Source organism: Thamnophis sirtalis, unplaced genomic scaffold (genome assembly GCF_051295495.1).
Source record: "Thamnophis sirtalis isolate CommonGarterSnake01/CBP01778 unplaced genomic scaffold, rThaSir2_p1.2 scaffold_1, whole genome shotgun sequence".
Taxonomy (NCBI): Eukaryota; Metazoa; Chordata; class Lepidosauria; order Squamata; family Natricidae; genus Thamnophis; species Thamnophis sirtalis.
This window is the reverse complement of record NW_028261381.1, coordinates 164,268,595-164,293,471: the sequence shown is the minus strand read 5'-3', so window position 1 is coordinate 164,293,471 and position 24,877 is coordinate 164,268,595. Positions and strand designations below refer to the sequence as shown.

The 24,877-nt window shown below is 45.7% G+C and overlaps 2 protein-coding genes across 2 annotated transcripts in view; one reads left to right on the top strand and one right to left on the bottom strand.

Annotated features, from left to right (window-relative positions):
• The window catches only part of LOC106548641 (uncharacterized), a 46,761-nt gene extending 38,905 nt beyond the window's left edge, over window positions 1-7,856 (top strand). Inside the window, exon 13 of the mRNA XM_087702625.1 lies at window positions 6,669-7,856. Coding sequence (XP_087558751.1) covers window positions 6,669-6,684 — 16 coding nt within the window. The 3' untranslated portion in view covers window positions 6,685-7,856. The remainder of the gene's footprint in view (window positions 1-6,668) is intronic.
• Window positions 7,857-10,557: 2,701 nt separating this feature from the next.
• TEKTIP1 (tektin bundle interacting protein 1) lies at window positions 10,558-22,438 on the bottom strand. Its single transcript, XM_087702613.1, has 4 exons — window positions 22,303-22,438; window positions 18,148-18,377; window positions 13,467-13,592; window positions 10,558-10,975 (listed from the first exon to the last, which is right to left on the bottom strand). The coding sequence occupies exons 1-4, from the start codon at window positions 22,398-22,400 to the stop codon at window positions 10,830-10,832; spliced, it is 600 nt and encodes a 199-aa protein (XP_087558739.1). The 5' UTR covers window positions 22,401-22,438; the 3' UTR covers window positions 10,558-10,829.
• Between the last annotated feature and the right edge of the window lie 2,439 nt (window positions 22,439-24,877).

The window sequence follows — 24,877 nt, the reverse complement described above, 5'->3', positions numbered from 1 at the left end:
CTTCCATCCTTCCGAGGTGGGTAAAATGAGGACCCGGATTGTTGTTGGGGGCAATATGCTGACTCTGTAAACCGCTTAGAGAGGGCTGAAAGCCCTATGAAGCGGTATATAAGTCTAACTGCTATTGATATTGCTAAGGAGGCCTGCTGGGCTCAAAACAGGGCATGGGTAGGGTTACACATGCATGCACGAGGGGGCAGGGTACCGAGGGTGGGTCATGCACACATTGCATTATGGATGTGGGCACGTGTATGTGTGCTGTTGCGCATGTGCACTTGTGCTTTTAGCACATGAGGACAAAAAGTTTAGCCATCACTGCCCTATGTCAACTGAGCATAAGTGAACCGTTAACAAATGTAACCTTCCTTTTCTGGTTCTTCTCTGGTTTTTAATTTAGGGAAGTCTAGAAATCTCAAAAGCCATTAAAGCTGAGAAATACTGCCCTACAATTCCAGAATAAATGCCAACAGCCACCACTGTATTGTAGCTTTTTTTGGAACTATCTACAGGTTTGAAAAGGGGTTTTAGAAGTCAGCCTTCTTTCTTCAACCTGCGGGGCAAACATAGAAACTAAGAGAAAACTGGAGCATCAAAGGCTTAGGTTACCATCTTCCCCCAATTACCTGAAGGCAGAATTGCACCAGAGTGGGGGGAAATGCAAAGGCTGGTCCTTATGCAATCTGACTTTTGTGCAGAAGTATCTGTTGGCACCTGTACCATTTCCTGGTTTGGCTTGAACTCATTTCACCTAGCACTAGTTACCTGGGATATGAAACATCCAAGCCACCATCTCAACCTGCAGCAGTTTGGCTGTTTCAGGAAAGGATCCTGAGTTTCATTCTACTTCACCTAGCTTGCTGAAGCGTCTCAGTTCTTTAAATTGGGCTTGGCTTAAATAGGAAGGTTCAAAATCCATTGAAGACTCTTGGGTGCCTGTGTTTGCAGGTCACGCGCCCTGGGGCCCTGTCTACAGTTTTACAAGCATTAGCAAGTAGATAGTGGAAAGATTAAAACGATAATAGATTGCACCAGAGATGCTTGGCAAAATCTGTAGCCAATCCACCCTTCTTGGGAATTGAACTTACCTGGCCTTGTAGGAGCTTCTCTCCTGAATGTAGAAGAGCCTCCCTTTTCTACTGCAGTCTTTCTTGCAGAAATAACAAAATACTAGGGGCAGGGTGGGATGGGTACTGTGACTGAGAAGGCAGAACAGTTATATATACAGGTAGTCCTTGGCTTATGACCACAATTCAAAATTAGAATCAGAATAGAGCTGGAAGGGACCTTGAAGGTCATATAATCCAGCCCCCCCCCCCTGCTCAAGTAGGAGATCCTATACCAGTGATGGCAAACCTTTTTGCCATCACGTGCCAAAAGCAGGGGGAGCACAGGGGGGGCGTGCACGTGCATGCCCACACTCATAATTCCATGTGCCTTCCCCCTGCGTATGTGTGCGCCCCCCCCCCATGCTCCCCCTGCTTTTGGCACGCGATGGCACGGCGGACGGTTTTTCGCCCTCCCAAGGCTCCAGATCCTTTCTAGGAACCTGGAGAGGGCAAAAATGACCTTCCCCAATGCCCTGGAGGCCAATAACGGCCCACTTGCCGACTTCCGTTTAGACTGGAAGGGCCATTTTTTGCTCTTCCTAGGCTATGGAGCCTTTCTAGGAACCTGGGGAAGGCGAAAACCACAGGCCGAAAACAGCCTGTTTCCTGACTTCTAGTGGTCCCAGAAGGCCCGCCGGAGCTGACCTTGTGTGCCCACCAATATGGCTTTGCATGCCACCTGTGGCACGCATGCCATAGGTTCGCCATCACAGTCCTATACCATTTCAAACAAGTGACGGTCCAGTCTCTTCTTAAAAACCTCCAGTGGTGAAGCACCTAACAATGTATGAAGTCAAGCTCTTCCACCGGTTGATTGTCCTGACTGTTAGGAAGTTTCTCCTTAATTATTCCAGGTTGCTTCTCTTCTTGATTAGTTTCCATCCATCGTTTCTTGTCCTGCCTTCTGGTGCTTTGGAAAATAAGTCTACCCCTTCTTCTTTGTGGCAGCTGCTCAAATACTGGAATACTTCTATCATGTCATCCCCCCCCCCCAATCCTTTTTTTCTGGACTAGCCAAGCCCAAATCCTGCAATCTTTTTTCATATGTTTTAGTCTCCAGGCCTTTAATCGTCTTAGTTGCTCTGCACGTTTTCCAAAGTCTCAATTTGAAACAAAAGTCTCAATTGAAACTCAAAATTTCCATTGCTTAATAAGACAGTTGTTAAGTGCGTTTCTTTCCATAGTGGCTAAGTGTATCCCTGCAGTTGTTAAGTTAGTAGCACGGTTGTTAAGTGAATCTGCCTTCCCCGTTGACTTTACTTGTCAGGAGGTTGCAAAAAGTGATCAAGCGACCCCAGGTAAATCGTCGTAAATACATGTCACCGTCGTAAATACATACAGTTGCCAAAGGCCCAAAATTTTGACCACGTGACCACGAGGATGTTGCAAAGTGTGAAAAGCAGTCACGAGTGACTTTTTTCAATGCGTTGTACCTTTGAATAGCCACTTAAAAAATGGTTGTAAGTCAAGGAGGACCTGAAGTTCATTTTAGCAGGCAATATTTGTAGCTCAGGGTTGAACCATGGAGTTCTTGATGTTCTTTGAGTTTGGCTGTTTTGCTTACAAGGGCATTGATCAAGTTACCTACTCAAGCTCTGACTGGATGGTGGGGAATGGAAGGGTTTATACTCCCTGTAGACCGCTGGACATTTGCATTCTTTTAGCGAGTGGTTAAATGTTGGTAGATGTCCACGCGCCTGAAGAAGCTTCTTGGATAGAATAGAATAGAATAGAATTTTATTATTTGTATGCCGCCCTTCTCCAGGAGGACTCAGGGCGGCGAACAATTCAAGGGGGAAAAAAGGAGGAACATAAAAGACAAAATACAGATAATAAAAGTAGACAACAGTCGCACAACCATACATGTCGAGAGGGGAGGGAACTCATCACCCCCAGGCCTGCCGGCAAAGCCAGGTTTTGACGGCTTTTCGGAAGGCCTGGAGAGAGGTGAGGGTCCGAATCCCTGCGGGGAGTTCATTCCAGAGGGCCGGAGCTGCCAAGGAGAAGGCCCTCCACCGGGTAATAGCCAGGTGGCATTGGCTGGTAGATGGCACCCGGAGGAGGCCAACCCTGTGAGATCTAATGGGTCTGTGGGAGGTAATTGGCAGCAGGCGGTCTCTCAAGTACCCAGATCCAATACCATGAAGGGCTTTATAAGTTACGACTAGCACCTTGAAGCGTATCCGGAGACTGATCGGTAACCAGTGCAGCTCGCGGAGGATAGGTGTAATGTGGGTGTAACATGGATGAGAAGTAAAATATCTTCAAAGAAAAACCAGAAAGTCCAGTTGCCTCTTGAAAAGTGTTCTGACCTAGGCTTCCCCAAAAAGCATGAAGCAGATTCCTGGTCGCAGGAAAACTCCTTTTATGAAGCGAATGTGAATTCCGCACATTCACATTCAGCAAAGGCCTGGTAAACAGCCTTTCAAAGGTGAAGTTATGACCACAAACCTTATCTAGCTTGGAAGGTTTCCATGTAAATATTTCCCAAATGCAGTGCAGTGCACGGAAAGAGTTGGCAGAGAGTCTCTGGGATTCACAGACAGATCTTCACACTCCTGAAATGAATGAACGAATGAACAAACGAATTGTTTCCTGCAAAAGCCCACTCTACTTTCACTCCTCTTTTGTTCCCTATGGGAGGGTCCATCTACCATCCACCTGTGGCTTGACTCCCAAGTCGATCCTGATTTCTGAGCTGTTCTTTTCTTCTGGCAGCTCTGTGCATGCGCCCACTAGGAACAGGCTCCAGCTGTTCCTCTGCCTCACTGCTGTCTAGCTCCGAAGGCACCTGAGAACTGCCAGAAGGCCTTGGCCCCATCTCTGCCTCCAATGCAGAGCCCTCATCTGAGCCTTCCCCAGACTCCAGGACTGGGCCATGTTCCTCCCCAACCTCCTCACTGTCTGAGTCTGCTGTCAGCTCCGCTGGCGGGCCACAACACTAAGCACACTTTTGGGAGAAACATGACCTGGATGACTGAGAATCTCCATAGAGATTTCAGGACTCCATAATTCACTTTTTGAGCAGTGTTTGTATTTGGGTGGCAGGGAGGAAGTTGAATGCTGTGGCAATAAAGTGCTTAATTGCATGTGAAATAAAAACAAGAGATAAGAATAAATGGCTGCTCAATTAATATAGACTATATATATATATATATCAAAGGGAGTGGCCAGCGTTAAAGAAATATATTGTGAGGGTTGGGTCATCTAGAGATAATGATAGTTAAGTTGCAAACCAATTACATGAAGGAAAGGAACTACACAGGTAAGGGAGAAAGGAGAACATCAAGTAAGTTGTGGCTGGATGGAGTTGATGAAATCTTCAGAGAGAAAAAGGACCAACAGAATGTAGAAAACATAGAAAAATATATAGAAAAATACTTCCAACTGTGACTTTTGAGTGGCTCCACAAGAAAGAATCTTTCTATGGAGCAATGCCTTCCCGCTCCTTGGGGAAGTTGATTTCACATAGTGGCTTAGAAGGCGGGGGAAAAATATTTATATTTGGGTTGTTAAAAAACAGCTTACAAAATCCCCGTTGCTTCTGGTTGTTTTAATGCTTCTGCTCTTAACTGCAAGTTGGATAATGCCAGCTGCTGTCTCAATTTCTCTCAGTGACTCAGTAGCTGTCTTTCTTCTTTTCTGTCTAGACACGCTCTTCTGGTTCCTTGGGGCAATAGTTGCAACATTCAAAGGATGCGGCTGCTACTTTTCCTCCCTAATCACATACCCCCCCCCCAAAAAAATAAAACAACAACAAAGTGTAACGATTCATTTACTGCCATGGATGGCTAAAAGCGTAACAGTTACATTGGACCTTCCGGGCTGCCACATTCAATGCTGTGGGAAAATGAGAGGGGGGGGGATTATATGGCGTATGGGAGATATATAGTCATAACAACATTCCTTTCTCAGAGTGTCAAGGACACTTTGCCCTGCATCTTGAGTGGTGTGACTGGGAGGAGTCTCCAGTTGGGACGGTGCCTGATTGGGTCATGTGACGGACATGTGGGTGCTGGGCAGGGACTTGGGACTTTCCTTTGGGTGGGGGAAACCTGGGAGCTTTCAGATCCGGGTTTTCCCAGATGTGCCAATATGACATCTCTAATAAAATGGAACTTGGGTGTTTCTTGGAACCCTGACAGTAACTTGAATCTGGTTGTGGACAGTGGGAAAAATGACTTGCGTTGTGCATTTAATGACTGACAGTCCATTTTGTTCTGTGCTCATCTGTGTTAGAACCGACCTGAAATTATTTACACAATATATTTAAATGAATCAATGCAGTTATTGCATTGCACAAATCTACTAATCCAGTGAATTAACCTTGGCAACTCGTCCAAGATAGCTTCGTTTGAGCCCAAACATCTGAGCCTAAGCTATTTGAACTCAGCAAACACAATTTTCAAATGTACAGATATACAGGTGGGCCTCAGCTTACGATGACAATTGGGCCCCAAATTTCTGTTAAGTGAAATATTTGTTAAGTGAGCTTTGCCCCATTTTACAGCTTTTCTTGCCACAGTTGTTAAGTGTATCACTGCAGTTGACAAGTTAGTAATTAACTTAATAGTAATTAAGTGAATCTGGCTTCCCCATTGACTTTGCTTGTCAGAAGATCGCAAAAGGGGATCACATGACCCCCTGTGACATCACAACCGTCATAAGATTGAACCAGTTGCCAACCATCTGAATTATGATCACATGTGATCATGGGGACGCTGCAAAAGTCATAACTCTGCAAAACGGTCGTAAGTTATATTTTTCAGTGCTGTTGTAACGTTGAACAGTCATTAAATGAACTGTTGTAAGTCGAGAATTACCTGTACACACGCAGACAGGATGTAGAGTGACTGCCTGACCCTTGAATCCCATCCTGAAATGCAGCCACACAAAAAGATGCTAAATCTCTGAAATGTTTTAAACAATTTTTTTTAAAAACGTAGGTCAAAAATGAGCTCTTTCTTTTTTCCATCCATTTTGGCTCCCAACATTTCCCTGTCAAAGAAGATGATAAAGGTGAAACACCTGTCTTTTAAGGGGATTGGGTGTGAAAAATTCCCTACCTTTTCCTCTTCCTCTGACTTTTTTTTTAAAGGCTAGAGAAGGTATGATTTATCATATTTGCTGTTGTTAGTTGCAAAGTCAGGTCCGACCCACCGCAACCCCATGGACAACGTTCCTCCAGGCCTGGAGTCCATTTAAGCTCACAGAGACTGCTTTGGTGACTCCATCCAACCACCTCGTTCTCTATCGTCCCTTTCTTCTTTTGCCCTCCATCTTTCCCAGCATTAGGCTCTTCTCCAGTGAGTCCTTCCTTCTCATCAGGTGGCCAAAGTATCATCTTACACCCATGTAATATTTTTCCATGCATATATTTGGCATCACTGTCTTATCCTGGATGTCTGTCGTACAAAAATAAGTATTTTTTAAAAGTCACTTGGCGCAATATGTTACCCTTGGTCTAATAAAAGATTTTATCACCCCTCTTGAGCTGGAAAAGGTGCCCATGGTCTTTACTATCTGTTCTTCTTACATTTTTTTATTTTTTCTTCCATTTAGATATAAGGCAAGCTGAGAAACCACCGTGTTCCAGGCATCTGTGCAAGGTGATGCGGAAACTGACATTTCTGTGACGGCTGTTCTTGCTGATCACAACTTAAATTGGGCACAGAACTTTCCTTAGGCCTTCAGTTGTCAAGCTCAACTACGCAAGACCCACAACATCGATTCTGTTTGAAAGTTATTCCCCCCACCAACTTCTCTGGAAATAGAGGGGGGTTTCCCCCAAGAAGTAGAGAATGACTTTTAAAGGGTTCCTGTGCTCCAAGATTTGGAGACTAGCCCGCTATGGATCTATCGTGTGCCTTGAAAAGCCAACATTTAGTAACTTTTTTACTCCTAACATTTCTGGGTAAAAGAAGATGGGAAAAGTGAAACACCTCTCTTTTAGTTTGTGTGGGGGGGAAAAAAACACCTTTCCCCCTTCCTCTTTTTTTTTAAAGGTGTCTTCTTGCACCAGCGGTGGTCTTCAGCCGATTCGGATTGGTTTGGGTGAACTGGTAGTGACAATCTGAAGGTGGGCAGGCCCGGCTCTATGCCATCCTATTTAGCCAAGTTTTCTAAGCCGCACGCATGTGTGCAAGCCATGCACGTGAGCAAAGCGCATGCGCTGAGGGCGCATACGCACAGTTTTGGTGCGCAATGAACCGGTGGTAAAATTATGTGAAACCCAGCTCTGTCTTGCGGCCACGTAATATTTTTGTAATTAGCATAAGGGAGTAGTTTAAGAGGATTATGCTTTCACACAGCTTTACTGTTGACGCTACCTCCAAAGTTCAGAATATTGGGGTGTTATTAATTTTTAAACAAAATAAGTGTGGAGCCTCCATGTTCACATGTGATCTACCACCAAGTAGAAACTGTTAAGAGCTGAGCAGGGAAACGGCTGGCCCTTTCAAATCCTGCTTGAGGTAACCCGTTGGCATTTCAGATGGAGAAGAATGGATGTGGACCCGAGTTCTACATTCAGTTGAAAATCTGTTAAAGATTGTTTTAAAACTCCAAGGTTTTTCCCCTCTCCCTTCCCTGCCCTTCCCCCACACCCAGACCAGCATTTTCAGGGACAAATTGGATTTTGACTCATGAACAGATATCTTATTTTTAAAATATCATCCGTTTGGGCATAAATTAAATCCAGTTATTTATAACGCAAAGTAGCATTTCTCTTTTATTAAACTTGCTGGAATACATTGTGTGAATAGCATTATGTTAAACAAACCAGATGGTCACCCTTAACGCATGTTATTTCTCTCATTTTACATCAATGTCTACATTGTGCAGCCGAAGTCATTATTGGCATATTTCTTTCTTTTTTCTCCTTTAAATCTCAGTGTGGTTTAGAATTACTCTTAAAACACATACAATTTCAGGCAGAGAGATAAAGTGTCAATCGTTTTAACATGTAAAATGATAAATATGACATACGAATGGATCAGTATTTTAAAAACTTTTGTAAATTTAAGGTATGTGGACGTCAACTCCCAGAATTCCCCAGCACATCTTAAATTACCAAATTTGAAAAACCCTGTTAGAGATCAAGTGGAAGGGTGCCTATAACCTTGTAGTAAGGACCATGACAAAAGAGGAGTGGTCCTTTTAGTGTTGCTTATTGGAAATAATTATCCATTTCTTATTTTGTTCTTTTTTTGTCTGGTTCCAGTCACTTAACAAAGAATAGCTCTTGGTGCAGTTTTAATCAGGATTGCAATCCTTGATCTGAAAAACTCTTGCTGAAGAAAGTCAAGTGAGTCACATGTGTAAAATGGGTAATATTAGTTAGTGAGCATTCAAAGGTTTAGAGCAGACCACGGTTTCCTTTGTGAATCTACTGCAAACTGCAAAAAATCATGATTCTTGTTAGTGATTTTCAGCCCTCATGATTCTTGGTTAAGTTTGAATGGAATGGAATAGAATAGAATAGAAATATAGGATAGGATATAGGACAGGACAGAATAGAATAATAGAATAGAATAAAATAGAATAGAATTCTTTATTAGCCAAGTGTGATTGGACACACGGAATTTGTCTTTGGTTAATATGTTCTCAGTGTACATAAGGAGAATAAAATACATTCATCAAGAATAAAAAGATACAACACTTAGTGATAGTCAATGTTACTAATAAGCTATCAAATCATACTAGGGGACAAATAAAACTACATAAATTGAAAGATACAAGCAACATAGTTATAGTCATAAGTGGAGAGAGACTAGGAAGGATGAGAAGAATAATAGTAATGCAGTCTTAATAAATAGTTTGACAGTGTTGTGGGAATTAGTTGTTAAGCAGAGTGATGGCATTCCAGGAAAAACTGTCCTTGTGTCTAGTTGTTCTGGTGTGCAGTGCCCTATAGCGTCGTTTTAAGGGTAGAAGTTGAAAGGAACCCTAACAACCACAAAAATCTAAACGATGTCTTAAATTATTTTCCTCCTAAAAACTGCCAAAAGTGGAAAAAATCAGTCCCATTGGGAAGATTAGGATTGGTAAATGGGTAGATTAAAATGCTTAAAAGAACCACAATAGACTGAAATGTTGGTAAAACCTATCTCAATCCATTCAAAACACCAAACTAGCCTTAAAATGGGTCACCAACTTTCCTGCAATTATCTCAAGAGTGCATTATTTTCATACCAATTACTAATACCAAACTATTACTAGATTTTAAGCTGTCACCAGACACAGAGTTCAGTATTCTCTGGGGATCTCAATACAAACGTTATGAGTGTTGACCGAGATTTCAGCTATTTTACATGTATATTAGTGTGGGGGAAGATACATAATTATCTCTCTTGGCATTGTACAGTATGTTGAGCTCTGACCTAAAAGGTAAGGGAATGTAGCCAAGAGTCACTGAATCATAGAATTGACGTCCTAGAAAGTCCAACTGCCAACCCACGCTCAGCACAAGAATCTTAATTAACGCTTCCCCAACAGATGGCTTCCAGGCTGTCATTAGAACACTACCAGTTAAGGTGAGTTATTGAAAGTGTCTTAATTATCCCAACCTGCATTCATTTTATGCACAGGCCTACTTCCCATGATTTACTCAAAGAGGAGTTGTAAAGGCATTCCATTTGGCATTTTTCAACCAGTTACCTTTTTTTTTGGTGTATGAGGCGCACCGGAGTATAAAAGGCACCAAGATTTTGAAGAGCTAAACTTAAAAGAAAAAGTTTTTGCATTCTGCAAGCCTCCCAAACCCTCTGCATGCCTTCTTATTTGTCAAAAATGGGGCATGCAAAGAGTTTGAGAGGCCTGCAAAGGGCTCCCAGGGGCTGAGGGGGGAGAAAACAAGCTAAAAAGGGCCCCTTTTCACTCATTTTTACCCTCCCCAGCCCCCAGGAGCACTTTGCAGGCCTCTCAAACTCTGTACGTTCATTTTTGCAAAGGGAGCAGAGTTCTAGGAGGCCAAAAATGCTGTATTCAGTGTATAAGACACACCCAGATTTGGGGCGGGGAAGGTGCGTCTTATACTCCGAAAAATATATATTACCTCAGATGTCATTTGCCTTCGTCTCTTCTATCTTTCCTTAGTTTGTCTCTGTTTTTTTTTTTTTAAAAACCAACATCATTGAAGTAGGGGGTCATCCTAAAGGGCCATGGTGGCACAGTGGTTAGAATGCAGTATTGCAAGTTAATTCTGCTGACTCCCAGGAGTTTGATTCTCACCAGGCTCAAGGTTGACTCGGCCTTCCATCCTTCCGAGGTCGGTAAAATGAGGACCCAGGTTGTTGTGGGGGGGCAATGTGTCGACTCTGTAAGTCGCTTAAGAGGCTGCTGTAAAGCACCGTGAAGCTGTATATTAAATCTAAGTGCTACCGCTATTGCTATTCCATGGCAGGGAGTCCCGCCGATTATTTCTGCATTGTGTGAAGAAGTACATGAAGAATTGTCTGCCCAACAATTTCATTAGAAAACAAACACACAGGTAAAAGGGCGAAGTGTTCTCGGCTCCCTCCTTTTACAGCACCGTTCACAACAAATTGCCCACGTGTCCATGTGTACCAGGCTGCGGGGGGGGGGGGGGTTACGCCGCCATGCCACATCACTCCAAGGCTCTGGGCCTAGGACATATGGGCCCTGAGCACAAAGGGGAGATGCTATCCCCACCTGGCACCACGAAGGAGGATTATCACATCGCGTCAAGCAGCTGAAGGTGCTTTACTGGTTGTTGGTCGAAGGCTGGTGGCCGAACATCCTCCAGGTGCGGTAGTCCTTTGCTGTGAAGACCGGGGTGTGGAGAGAAAGGTGGGGTACGTACCCTGGTTTTCCCTTCAGCTCCTCAGCAGAACGATTGCGGTTGACGACTGGGAAAAAAAAGAAAGAATAAGGAAGGTTGTGATCAAAAAGAGGCCCGGGAAAATTGAAGGTGGATTTCCTTGTTTTCATGTGCATCATTGGAGGTTTTTCAGAAGAGGTTGGACAGCCATTTGTCCGGAATGGTATATGGCAGTGGTTCCCAAACTTGGCAACTTTAAGACTTGTGGACTTCAACTCCCAGAATTCTCCAGCCAGCAGAGCAGAGCTGGCTGGAGAATTCTGGGAGTTGAAGTCCACAAGTCTTAAAGTTGCTCTGCTGGCTGGAGAATTCTGGGAGTTGAAGTCCACAAGTCTTAAAGTTGCTCTGCTGGCTGGAGAACTCTGGGAGTTGAAGTCCACAAGTCTTAAAATTGCTCTGCTGGCTGGAGAATTCTGGGAGTTGAAGTCCACAAGTCTTAAAATTGCTCTGCTGGCTGGAGAATTCTGGGAGTTGAAGTCCACAAGTCTTAAAGTTGCTCTGCTGGCTGGAGAATTCTGGGAGTTGAAGTCCACAAGTCTTAAAGTTGCTCTGCTGGCTGGAGAACTCTGGGAGTTGAAGTCCACAAGTCTTAAAGTTGCTCTGCTGGCTGGAGAACTCTGGGAGTTGAAGTCCACAAGTCTTAAAGTTGCTCTGCTGGCTGGAGAACTCTGGGAGTTGAAGTCCACAAGTCTTAAAATTGCTCTGCTGGCTGGAGAATTCTGGGAGTTGAAGTCCACAAGTCTTAAAATTGCTCTGCTGGCTGGAGAATTCTGGGAGTTGAAGTCCACAAGTCTTAAAGTTGCTCTGCTGGCTGGAGAATTCTGGGAGTTGAAGTCCACAAGTCTTAAAGTTGCTCTGCTGGCTGGAGAATTCTGGGAGTTGAAGTCCACAAGTCTTAAAGTTGCCAAGTTTGGGAACCACTGGTATATGGCCTTGATGGCGAATCAATGGCATGCGTGCCAGAGGTGGTATGCAGCGCCCTCTGATGGCATGTTAGCCATCGCCCCAGTTCAGCTCCACTGCTCATATGCGCACACCTACCATTGGCCAACTGGTCTTTGGGTCTCATATGCAGGAGCTAAAGACCGTGCAGGGAGGCAGGCGCATGCAGGAGGCCACATGTGCATGTGGGGCGGCGCATGCAGGGGGACACGCATGCGCTGCATTTTGGGGGTTTGGGCGCAGGCACTCGCATTCACGCACGGGCATGCACACTTTGGCCACTCAGTCCGGAAACGGTTAGCCATCACTGGTATATGGTCTCCTGCTCAAGCAGGGGATTGGGCTAGCAGACCTCCAAAGTCCCTTCCAACTCTGTTGTCCTACATTCTGCATATACCTCTTCAAGGCCTGGGACTTGGGGGAGCTGTTGTCTCAAAGCACCTGGAAGCGTCTCTTGAGGGGAGTCAAAGAAGGCGCCCACCTATTGCAGGCAAGATCAGCAATTCAAAGAAAAACCATCAAGATGGCAGGTGATAAGAAAAGGGGCCATTCTTAACCGGCAAAGGTATCGGTGGTCCTCAACTTCTGGAAATGTTGGACTCAATTGTGGTCGGGTTCTGGCAACCACTACGGCTGGTTCACTTGATGCATGCTGCGCACACATGCACGGTGCAACAAGAATTGTTCTGTGCATGCGCAGAAGCAAAAAACAGGATGGCAGTGCCTACGGTGCCATCCAGAGAACTGGTTCGGTGGGGGGGGCAAGCCTAGGCCGCTGCCAGTTCCAGCGACCCAGGCCACCAAACCACTACTGGTTCAGCCAAACTGGTCCAAACCTGTAGGAACCCACCACTGGTCGTACATCAAGGTCTATCTGGTGTGAGAAATACTTTTTTTTTTTAAATCCAGATGAATTTCACTGGAGGATCCATTTTTCTAGAATTGGGAAAAAGGCAGGTACGGATTGGGGCAGAGCTGGGTTCCTACCAGTTCGCACCTATTCGGTAGAACCGTTTCGTCAAATCTACCGAACGCTTAGAAGAGGTTCCATCAGTGGACCCGGAAAGCAGGCCACACCTACAGAAGAGGTTCCAAAGTTTTTTGAAACCCACCACTGGTCCTTGGATATGATTATTCTACACTATCAAGCTCATATTTATAAAACTCAGTGCCTCTGTGAAAGGTAAGGATGACTACTGCGTTTGTGGTGCAATCAGAACATTGCGTGTGTTCAAGTTGTTTTAACGCAAACCATAGATCCCTTTTAAAAAACAAGTTGACATCATATTCTTATGCTTGCCAGTGCTGTGTGTGAGGTAATTTAAGGTGGTTCTGACAAGTGTCGTCGGCATCTTCATATCCGGTCACATGGGCGGCAAGCCACTCCCACAAAGGAGGCCACACCCACAGAGTAGGTTCGAACAATTTTTGAAACCCACCACTGGATTGGGGATTGAAGTCTCCCCTTGTACTCTCAAGAACCATATTGCAAGTCTCTGATAAACCACACCTGCTTGAGTTTCCCTCCACATTCCTTCATTCTCCCCCCCCCCCCCCCCCAAAATCCTGCTTCTTACCATATTCTTTGCCAGGAATACTCTTATCCTTCCATAGAAAAGCACCCCATCGTGTGTTAGGATCCGAATACTGAGGAGGGATGATTGGATCGTAGCAGCTGCTGTCTCGCAAATGCTGGGCATAACCTGAGGATAAAAAAAAAGCCTTGTGTTGCTACAGCTGAAAAGGCCAATATTTTATTTCAGGGGTGGGGAAACACACCCCTTTTATGACTTGTGGACTACAACTCCCAGCATGGCTGGCTCAGGAATTCTGGGAATTGAAGTCCACAAGTCAAAAAAGGGCCATCCTTACTTTAATTGGCTACGTCAGATTGTTTAGGTCCTCGCTTAATGGCGTTCAAACCTTTTACCTTCCTTATTGATCAGAAGTCAGAGTATTATTATTTAAAATTGATTCCTTTCTTAGGATAGGGTGCACTTAAAGCTAAGAAAAGACCCTTGTTTTGAACAAACATAAAAGCAGAGACATCACCTTGCCCACAAAAGTGCGTATAGTCAAGATTATGGTTTTCCCAGTTGCAATGCATGGCTGTGAAAGTTGGACCATAAGAAAGACCGAGAGCCAAAGAACGGAGGCCTTTGAACTCTGGTGCTGGAGAAGACTCCTGCGAGTCCCTTGAACTGCAAGGAGATCAAACCGGTCAGTCCTAGAGGAGATCAACCCTGACTGCTCTTTAGGAGGCCAGATCCTGGAGAGGAAACTCAAAGATTTTGACCACCTAATGAGAAGGAAAGACTCATCGGAGAAGAGCCTAATGCGGGAAAGATTGAGGGCAAAAGAAGGAGACGACAGAGAATAAGGTGGCTGGATGGAGTCACCGAAGCAGTCGGCGTGAGCTTAAATGGACTCTTGAGGACAGGAAGGCCTGGAGGAATGTTGTCCATGGGTCGCGATGGGTCTGAGCCGACTTTGCAACAAACAACATTCATTTCAATGTATGGGGGCTACTTTATGCCAGAAAACTCCAATATATGGAAGAACTAGTCATATAGTACCCTCTACTGGCCAGTAGCAAATACAGGTAGTCCTTAATATACAACTGAAACTGACCCTGCAATTTAGTCTTAGAACATGAAGGCCATAACGTTAATCACTATGTGACCATTCTCAATTCCAGAACTTTTTCTGCGGTGGTCATTAAGCAAATACTGCAGTTGTCAAATGAACTCAGTTGGGACAAATGTTAGCAGTTGGCCCAAAATGACTTGTATGGTCTGGATGAAAGACACTTTGGTGTAAGGGTGAAGGTGCTGGAGGAGGAGGACAAGAAGGTGCAGCTTCTGGTCCCTCATTGACCACAGGAGTTCTCTGGACGGAGAGACCCTGATTCTAATCCTTCAGCAACGAAAGCTACCTAGGAGTTTGTTTATTTTTATTGATAGCAGTGTTTATTCTTATAAACCCAATAGAGCAAGTTAATATCTAATTCAAAATCTATATACATGTCATCCCACTTACCCTTTTCCAGAATGAACTATTTTTTCTTTAGGAATATTTTATTTTTATATTTATATATTTTTTTTATTTTTTGAATAAAGACAAACAAAATCATCCTCCACTACAAATTGTAGAAAGTGTGTCAATTGGTTACAAAGAGCTTTTGTGCATCCCTTCCACAGTCATCACCTCTGATTCATATCCAATTATCTATTTTACATCACATATATTTATATATCATGCTATCATCATACCTCATCCTTCATATGACTAGAGTTGTTTTAACGTCCCTTTTTTTTGCTAAAGGGTTAGGGGTGCGAGGGTCTTGTAACTTGACAGCTTTAAGACTTGCACACTTCAATGCCAGAGTTCCTGAGCCAACATGATTGGAGGAGGAATTCTGGGAGTTGAAGCCCACAAGTCTTAAAGCTGTCAAGTTTGAACACCCCTGGGTTTTTTTTTTCTGAAGGGTTAGGGGTGGAAGGGTCTTGTAACTTGACAGCTTTAAGACTTGCGTGCTTCAAATGCCAGAGTTTCTGAGCCAACATTTTGGTTGCTAAGCAAGAGCATTGTTAAATGAGTTTCACCACATTTTACAAGTTGGTCACGCCCACCCAGTCACATGACTGCCAAGCCACTCCCACTCGGTCACATGGCTGGTAAGCCACTCCCACCTGGTCACATGGTTGTCAAGCCACTCCCACAAAGCAGGCCACACCTACAGAAGAGGTTCTAAAAAAATTTGAAACCCACCACTGTCCCCAGCCCAGCCCAGCCCAGCGGGGTTGTTATGGGCAAAAATAGATATTGCACTACTCTTAAATAGCAATATAATAGCACTTAGACAACTTCATAGCCCTTTACAGCACGGGACCCAAACTGTGACCCCTACTCACGCTAGCATCGCCACAAGCAACACACAGTCACTAGTGTTACTGTGAGCGTCGTACAGATGCTCACAGCCCCATTTGCGTGTGTGGCCTCGTGTGTGTGTGGGGGGGGCACATGCACACACGCCCATTCATGTGCGCACATGCACATATAAAAGCTCCCCTCCCCCCATCTCAGTCGCCAACCCAGAAATGTTGGGAAGGTTGTTCTGGTGCAACTCCCTGCTCAAGCGGGAGGCCCTACACCTGGGGTCCCCAACCTGTGGGCCACTATAGACCGTGGCTTGATGGCCCCTGGGCTGCGTGAGTGGCTGGCTAGTGTGCGTGCGGGTGCGCACTAGTGTTGCCGCAAGCGTCATACGAATGCTAGCGCCGTTTTGCGCATCATGCGTGTTGGATTCGTGGTTAATTGAAGAGGCAGCTGAGGTAAGTAGAACAGCTATTTATTCAATAGAACAAGCAACAACTATGTAGAGAGATTCAGCATCTCGCCCTGCTTGACAGCTATTTATACTAGAGCTGTCAAGCAGGGCGACCAATAGGAATGCCTAGACAGCCCACGCTCAGCCAGCCGCGCTTTAGCCAATCAGGCACGGCTGAGCTGTTGCCAGCTGTCTGTCGTAAGTTGAGGACTTGTGGCCGGTCGTATGTTGAAGACTTTAGGACCGGTCGCAAGTTGAGGACTTAGCAATGCAGGCGCTGGCATTCCTGCGGGAGTCGCATGGGCACTCAGGGCCCCATTTGCGGCACGTGCATGGCCCCATTTGTCCGTGTGCATGCGCGCGTAAAGGCGCCTGCTCCTCCACCATCACCCCTAGGCTGACAACGCAGAAAGGTTGGGGAACTCTGCTTTAGAGTCCCTTCTAAGCGGTTTTACAGAGTCAGCCTCTTGCCCCCCAACAATCTAGGTCCCCATTTTACTAACCTCGAAAGGATGGAAGGCCGAGTCAACTTTGAGCTGCTCAGAATTGAACTCCAAGCTGTGGGCAGAGTTTGCTTAGCATACTGCATTCTAACCACTGTGCCACCAGGGCTCCCGGTAAATATACTGTAAGCAACTATTAGTTAGATAATAATTTATTATGATCAGAAAATATTAATTAATATTTAACTAATAACCATTATTAGTTAAATAATAGCCGGTTTAGTCTAGTGCAGTGTTTCTCAACCTTGGCAACTTGAAGATGTCCGGACTTCAACTCCCAGAATTCCCCAGCCAGCTGGGAATTCTGGGAGTTGAAGTCCGGACATCTTCAAGTTGCCAAGGTTGAGAAACACTGGTCTAGTGCTTATGGCTAGGGCTAAAGTTAGAAAGCAGTGGAGCGTGTTCAAGGGGGGGCAGCCCTTGAAGAGCATTCGGAGACTTCAGCTTGTCCAGAATGCAGCCGCGTGAGCGATTGTGGGTGCACCCCGGTACACCCACGTCACACCTATCCTCCGCAAGCTGCACTGGCTGCCTATTGGTCTTCGGATATGCTTCAAGGTGCTAGTCGTCACTTATAAAGCCCTTCATGGTATTGGACCTGGGTACTTGAGAGACCGCCTGCTGCCAATTACCTCCAACAGACATATTAGATCCCACAGATTAGGCCTCCTCTGGATTCCATCTACTGGCCAATGCCGATTGGCTACCACCCGGAGGAGGGCCTTCTCTGTGCCTGCTCCAGCCCTCTGGAACGAGCTCCCCGTGGAGATTCGAACCCTCACCACCCTTCAGGCTTTCCGCAAAGCCCTTAAAACATGGTTGTTCCGACAGGCCTGGGGCTGACGGGTGCCCCGCCCCCGCTTGAATTGTGTGGTTGTTGAGTGCCTTTTTAAATTGTTTGTAGTTGTTTGTCTGTTGTTTTTCCCTCCTGTTTGTATTCCACCCCCCCCCCCTACTTTGGTTTGTAAGCCGCCCTGAGTCCCTCCGGGAATAGGGCGGCATAGAAATGAAATAAATCAAATCAAATCAAGTCCCATTTCAGCTATGAAAGACAACTGGGTGCCTTTGGGCCAATCACTCTCTCTTAGCTCAACCCACCTCACAGGATTGTTGTTGTGGTGGTGTGGGGGAGGAGGAAGATGTGTTGGATATGTTTGCTACCTTGAGTTATTTGCAGTGAAGTAGTGAAATAAAAAATAATAATAATAATATAACAATTCTAGCAATAATACAATTTGGCCAGAGTGAGCTAAAAGAAGATGGGGGGGGGGAGAGGAGTGAGTAACTAGGGCAACTTTACGACCTGTGGATTTCTACTCCCAGAATTCCTGAGCCAGCCATGCTGACTCAGGAATTCTGGGAATTGAAGTTCACAGCTCCTAAAATTACCATTGTTGCCTGTTTCCCACTGCCTTAAACACTTACCAGGTGGCAGAGCCTTCTCTTGTTTGGCACCGGACCTCAGCCAGCGGTGGTGGGTCTCTCGGCCCAGGGGCTCAGTGATGGCGTACCAGGCATCGCGGTTGCGGCTGTTTGTCAGACCGGTATACCAGGTTTGAGGGATGGCATCCCACCCCATAGGGGTGAATTTCCAGCGGACGGCCTCTTTTATAACAGGGGCGTTCCGGGGCCCTCTCAGAGAAAGGTATTGATCACTGTCAAAGGGACAAAATAAAATATCTATTACTTCAATTACCCAGATGCATCATGGCTGGCCAAGAAAACACAGAGAGGGATATGGATTTTGGAGTGACCAGCATGCCCAGGAGTAAATTGAAATCAAATTCAATTCAGTTTAAGCTTACATTAAATGCTCTCTCAGAAGGAAGGATCTCTATTAAATTATTACTACTGCATTAAGTGCCAATCAAATTGGAGCAGTGGTTGAACCACACTCTGATTCAGATGAAGTAAATGTGAAGAGATCTTGACTTTCCATACATGCTGATGGGGTCAGAGCTATCAATACATAATTAAACAGGAAATATTCAGATCTAGTGGAGAACAGAGTGGATCTGTTGAATTGAAAAGGCTAGGGAATCCTAAGAAAAGGCTGAAAATGGAATTGCCAGCCCAGTAATCCACAGTCCTAGATAAATCTTTTCTTTGTTTCTTTTAACAACCTAATAATCCCCTTACATGGAGGTGGAATCAGGGTGACTAAACAGAGCTTAAGTTTACTGGCCGGATGCCCTTCCTGATGCCTATGCAAAGTTCGCAGCATACAATTACTCATTACGCCCAGAGAGAGAAATACCTGCCCTACCCAGGATTGAACTCACAGCCTTGTGATGTGATTGTGATGTGAGAGCTCCACCTGTGGGCCACCACACTGCTTACCTAGAGAAATCTATACTATACAATGTTCATATCAGGGATATACTGCAAACTCTTCTGATCAAAACATTTAGAAAAAGGATGTAAGCCGCCTAGAGTCAGTTTCAATCAAATGGGCAGCACACGTGTGTGAAACAAACAAACAAACAAACAAACAAACAGGAAAAGTACATAAGTAATCAATTAAATCAACATGAATTAACAAGATCACTGCACTTCAGTGGCTTCCTTTCACTGAATGTGCTTTAGCCTGGAAAAATGGTTCATAATTAAGACACACACAATCATTTATGCCACAGAGCCATGATGGAGAACCCATGGCATGGGTGCCACCTCTCTGTGGGCATGTGAGCTCTCGCCCTGGCTCAGCTCCACCGCGTAGGCAAGCACAGCTGATTTTTGGGTCTCTGCCATGCATGCTCAGGGAGAGGTGTGTCACCTGTGCATACATGGGGGTGTGGGGGAACATGGGATGGTGTGGCGCGCCTCCCTGCACCCCGTTTTCGGTCCCAGAAGGCTTCAGGGATGCCTACTAGGCCCAAAACAGGGAGGGTCGCATGTGCATGCGTGGGAGGAGTGTGTGTGTGGGGGGGTCATGTGTGCATGCGGGGGTTACGGGGGGGGGAGTGTCACCCATGCAATGCATTATGGGTGTGGGCACGCGCATGCGCACTTTCGGCACGCAAGGATAAAAAGGTTAGCCATCACCGCCATAGAGAAAAGAGGTTGGATCAGAATGATCCATAGGAAACAGGTCCACAAAGATCAAGGTGGATTCCACAACCATGCAGTTGAAGCCCAACCTCTTTTTATGACTTTGGTCACATGGTTGGGGGGTTGCCTATCTTGCCTTTTTTGACTTCCCCCAACCCCTTGAATAGGAAGTTTTCCTCACTCTCTTAAAACCAGGGCTCAGTGACCGCAAGAGGTAAAAACAGACAAAAAGAAAACCTTTCCCATGATGAAATCTACGAATTCAACACCACAGGATGCTTGAGAGGGCCAAAAGCTAAAGTGATTTATGAATCCACAAATGACAGGTTCTACTGAGGGTTAATCTTCCTTCTGGGTCACGGGACAGCAGCCTCTGAAGGACAACAATGTTAGGAGAGGGAGATGTTTCCATCTCCTGTGAGCATCCCAAAGGCATCTAATTGGCCACTGTGGGACACCAAGGATACGGGTAAAAGCAGTGGTGGGATGCTGCCGGTTTAACAACCGGGTCGGTGAGCGCGCACTTTGTGTGCATGCGTGTTTTGCGCATGCGTGCAGCGGTGAAAATGGAGCATTTAGAAGCTCAGCTGCTTACCTTCCAAGTCAGCAATGGTAAGTAGAGCAGCTGGGGGCAGGGGGGAGGAATCAGCTGCGCTGCACGATTGAGATGAGCTAGAAAGCAGGAAATAAAGGACAGGATAGAGCAGGGACAGGTGGGAGGATCCAGCTGATTGTCGGAGCTAGAACCCCACCCTTGGTCTTCTGGGCTGCTCTGATCAGAAGGGCTTCTCTTCAAAATGTATCTCAAGTTTGTTGTGGGAGTAATTTAATGGCTTAAAATGGGAACGCGGTGAGCTCACAAGGTGAGGACACTGGGTTGATTAGCAAGCCCGCGTTCGAGACCCGAGTGCTGCTGTGTGGAAGAGTGAGTTCCCATCATTTGCTCCGGCCAAGCTAGCAGTATAAGGGAGCAATCACAAGTAGATAAATAGGTACCACTTTGGTGGGTACATTAACAGGGACATGAAAGGACCCCTCAACCGGAGGTCCCCCCGGGGCAGTGGTGATGTCACCAACTAAGCCTTTCAACCTGGAAGCATAATCGGTGCTTCCGTCACAAACAGGAGTGACTGGCTTATAATCCAGAACCCCCTAAAGAGTTGCATAAAGAGTAAAAAAAAAAGTTTGGATGAAAAGTGAATGAGCCATTCTTGTTCCACCTGTTATTTATTCTTTGAAAAGAAAATGATTCATCTGGCCTTTCAAAAGCTTTTACAACCAAATCAACAGTTCCGGGCAATAATTGCGACAATATGAAATAAATTTATAGATCCCCATTCATCTCCTGCAAGTCTCCAGGCCCGCATTTTATAGAAAGGTTCATTTCAAAGGATGGGACTTCGGAATGGGACATGAGCTCATTTTAATCCACTTTTTGGAATTAAAATGTTGTTCTGCCTCTAGAAAGAGAGATTGGCACATGGCTTTACTGAACTGACACACTATCCGAGCCCCTAAAATACGGGTGTCAAATTCGATTTCCTTGAGGGCCGCATCAGGGTTGTGTTTGACTTTGGGGGCCGGGATGGGTATGGCCACGGGGCATAGCCAGCTTGACATCACTCGTGTCAGGGGTCCCTGTGATGGCCCGAGTGCTCTGCCAACGAAAATGGGCTCCAGAGCTCCGTTTCCAGCTGCAACGGCCTCCTGCAATCCTCTGCCAGGGAAAATGGAGTCTCTCTGTTTTCCCTGGCAGAGGCAACAGGGGTGGGATTCAGCTGGTTCGGACCAGTTTGGGCAAACTGATAGCTCCAATGATCAGCTGAGAGTGAACCAGTTCACTCCAACGATCAGGTGGATCTGCTTGCCTGTCCTGGCAGGATCCCACCACTGCACCGCGGTCTGGTCTTTTGCTGTTTCCAGGGCAACCCATGGCCCAGATCTAAGCACCCCGTGGGCTGGATCTGGCCCACGGGCCTTGAGTTCGACACCCCTGCCCTAAAATATGTCTGTAGGAAGCTGCAGAAAGGAAACCATCCTTTTGAACACCGGAGGGAAAGTATTGAGCAGGGGGCAAAGGCAGGGTGGATTATTTGGAAAATTTGCAAGATCCAAAGACCAAACTAGGAATCGGGAGCATCTTTAAAGATTGAAGTCAGAAATGGTGGCTGCCACAGCTGAATTGAATCTTTGCTGGATGCAGATAACAAAGAGGTGGAGTTTTGATCACTTTTGCAGCCACCATTTTGATTTTTTGGACCTTCGGTGATCTCCTGGTAAGTTTTTCCTGCAGTAATCTAGAAGAAGGAAGGAAGGAAGGAAGGAAGGAAGGAAGGAAGGAAGGAAGGAAGGAAGGAAGGAAGGAAGGATGGATGGAAGGATGGATTGTGGGAGTTGAAGTCCACATATCTTTAAGTTGCCAGAGTTGAAAAACATGGCCATAGGCATAGATGATGTTAGGAAGCCATTTTCCCCTGTCAAATAAAGCCGGGTTGTGATAGTAGTTTGCACCATTGTGAAGACACTTACCTGTAGAGCGGAGTGGGGAAGTTAGTTTCTAAGGTGTTAAGAGGGACATATGGACGATTTAATACCAAATCCCGGTGCGACAAGTCATGGAAATCCATTGCAAGCCTGTGATGTCCCCTCCTGCAGCCCAGGCCAGCTTAAGAGAGTTTCCCTTTGGCTGGAGGCAAGAGAAAGATGAGTCACATCATTGTTTGACTTACACACCTCCTGGCAACCATCTCCTTAGCAACCGGTGCAGCAACAGGGGAGACAATGAACGATGGAGTGTGTTAGGTCCAAAGGACCGGAAGGGGGAGGAAAGGTAATAGTAAAAGAAGGCCCTGATCAGGAAAAGCCCCCAATTTGTACAGAAGAGAAGAAGGGACAGAGTCCTTCTTCCCTTTCTCCCTGCGGGTGTTGTTTGCAATAGTGTTGGCTGTATTCATACATTTTTTGGGGGGGTGTCTTGGAGTGATATTATGAGAAATGGTGGTAGCTGGGAAAGGAAGGGAAGAGAGCATAGGCACCAAGAAACACGGAATCATTCTAAAAGATTCTGCTCAATTAACAACCTATCAATATGGGTCGGAAATTCTTCTAACAAGAGTGGTTTTTAAAAAAAACTTTGGCAACTTTAAGATACAAGGATTTCAGCTCCCAGAATTCCCCAGCCAGGGAATGGCCAGTGGCCAAGGGGTTGAGATGGAGAGAGGTTCCCTTTCTGATCCCATTCCCTGCCCATGAAGCAAATATTGCTGAAAATTAAATTATTAAATTAAATGGAAGACTTCAGCACCTCTCCAGCAGTTATTAGCACTCAGATCATTCATTCACTCATTTCATTTCATTTATCGAATTTATAGGCCGCCCAATCCCGGAGGGCTCCGGGCGGCTTACAGAAATGAAAAAATATTTTAAAAGGATTAAAACAATAAGATACAACAAGATTAAGAAGAAACACAACATGCCCCCAATCAAAGGGGGGCTGGACCTCAATCAAGAGGTCAACAACCCCAGGCCTGCCGGAAAGCCAGGTTTTAATAGCTTTACGGAAGGCCATGAGAGTGGGTAGGGTCCGGATCTCTGGAGGTAGCTCATTCCATAGGGCCGGAGCGGCAACAGAGAAGGCTCTACTCCGAGACGTCGTCAGCCGGCATTGTCCAGCTGAAAGCACCCAGAGAAGGCCCATCCTGTGCGATCTTATTGGTCTTAGGGAGGTATGCAGCAGGAGACGGTCTTGTAGGTTTCTGGGTCCTAGGCCATGTAGGGCTTTAAAGGTGATAACCAGCACCTTAAATCGTGCTCGGAGACCAATGGGAAGCCAGTGCAGCTCGCGGAGGATAGGTGTAGTATGGGTGTACCTTGGTACACCCAATATCGCTTGCGCGGCTGCATTCTGGACTAACTGTAGTCTCCGAACACTTTTCAGGGGCAGCCTGAAAAGATCAGCATAGATCAGTGATAGCAAACCTTTTTGGCACCGAGTGCCCAAACCAGAATGTGCGTGCATATGGGCATATGTGTGTTGGAGCGCCAAAGACCAGTTGGTGCGCATGCCAGGTTTTTGGCCATTTTTGGTTGTTTTGGGGCCATTTTCAGGCTGTTTTTAGGGCTGTTTTCGGGCCATTGTTCGGGCCAAAACCAGCCCAAAAATGGCCCGGAAAATGGTCTGTTTTTTTGGCTGGTTTTGGGGCTGTTTTCTGGTGCCCACAAAAACCACCTGGCTGGTGTGCAGCTGCGCACTAAAAACCAGAAGAGCAGCTGGTGACGGCATTCATGCCGAGAATGGCTCTGCCTGCCACCTCTCTAGCATCCATGCCATGGGTTCACCATCACAGTCGTACACCATTTCTGACAGCTGGCAGTCCAATCTCTTCTGGAAAGCTTCCAGTGATGAAGCTCCCATGACTTCTGAAAGCAACTTCTGTTCCATGGGTTGATTGTGCTCACTGTCAGAAAAGTTCTCCTTATTTCCAGGTTGAATCTCTCCTTGGTCAGTTTTCATCCATTATTCCTTGCATGGACTTTGGGTGCTTGGAAAATAGCTTGACCCTGTCTTTGTGGCAGCCCCTCAAATATTGGAAGACTGCTATAATGTTGCCTCTGGTCCTTCTCTATCCCAGTTCCTGCAACTGTTCAGCATATATTTTAGCCTCCAATCCCCTAACCTGCTTCGTTGCTCTTCTCTGCACTCTTTCTAGAGTAAGGGGTCCCCAAACTTGGCAACTTTAAGACTTGTGGACTTCAACTCCCAGAATTCTCCAGCCAGCTCTTAAAGTTGCCAAGTTTGAAGACCTCTGTTCTAGACTCTCCTCATCTTTTTTATAGCGTGGTGTATGTAATGGAAATAGCAATGAAATAAAAATTGAGTTAGTTTCATTTGAAGTGTGATTGAACTCTAGTCAACAACACTTTTCATGACACCTTAAATAAATCTCCAAACTGGATCCAAGAGAAAAGCTTTAAAAGGGCCAGTTTTGATTGATGGTTAAGGCACTGGGCTACAAACCGAGAGACAAAGATTCTAATCCCGGTGAACTTGAGCCAGTCAACCTCTCTTAGACTTAGGAAGAGGCAATGGCAAATCATATCCAAA

Bases quoted from the DNA above. Each gene is read 5' to 3' on its own strand.
- TEKTIP1 (XM_087702613.1), bottom strand. From the start codon at position 22,400: ATGGATTTCCATGACTTGTCGCACCGGGATTTGGTATTAAATCGTCCA. The intron at 18,378-22,302 runs GTAAGTGTCTTC...TCCCTTTGACAG, and splicing joins TTCCCCACTCCGCTCTACAG to TGATCAATACCTTTCTCTGA. The intron at 10,976-13,466 runs GTAAGAAGCAGG...TTTTTTTCCCAG, and splicing joins TATTCCTGGCAAAGAATATG to TCGTCAACCGCAATCGTTCT.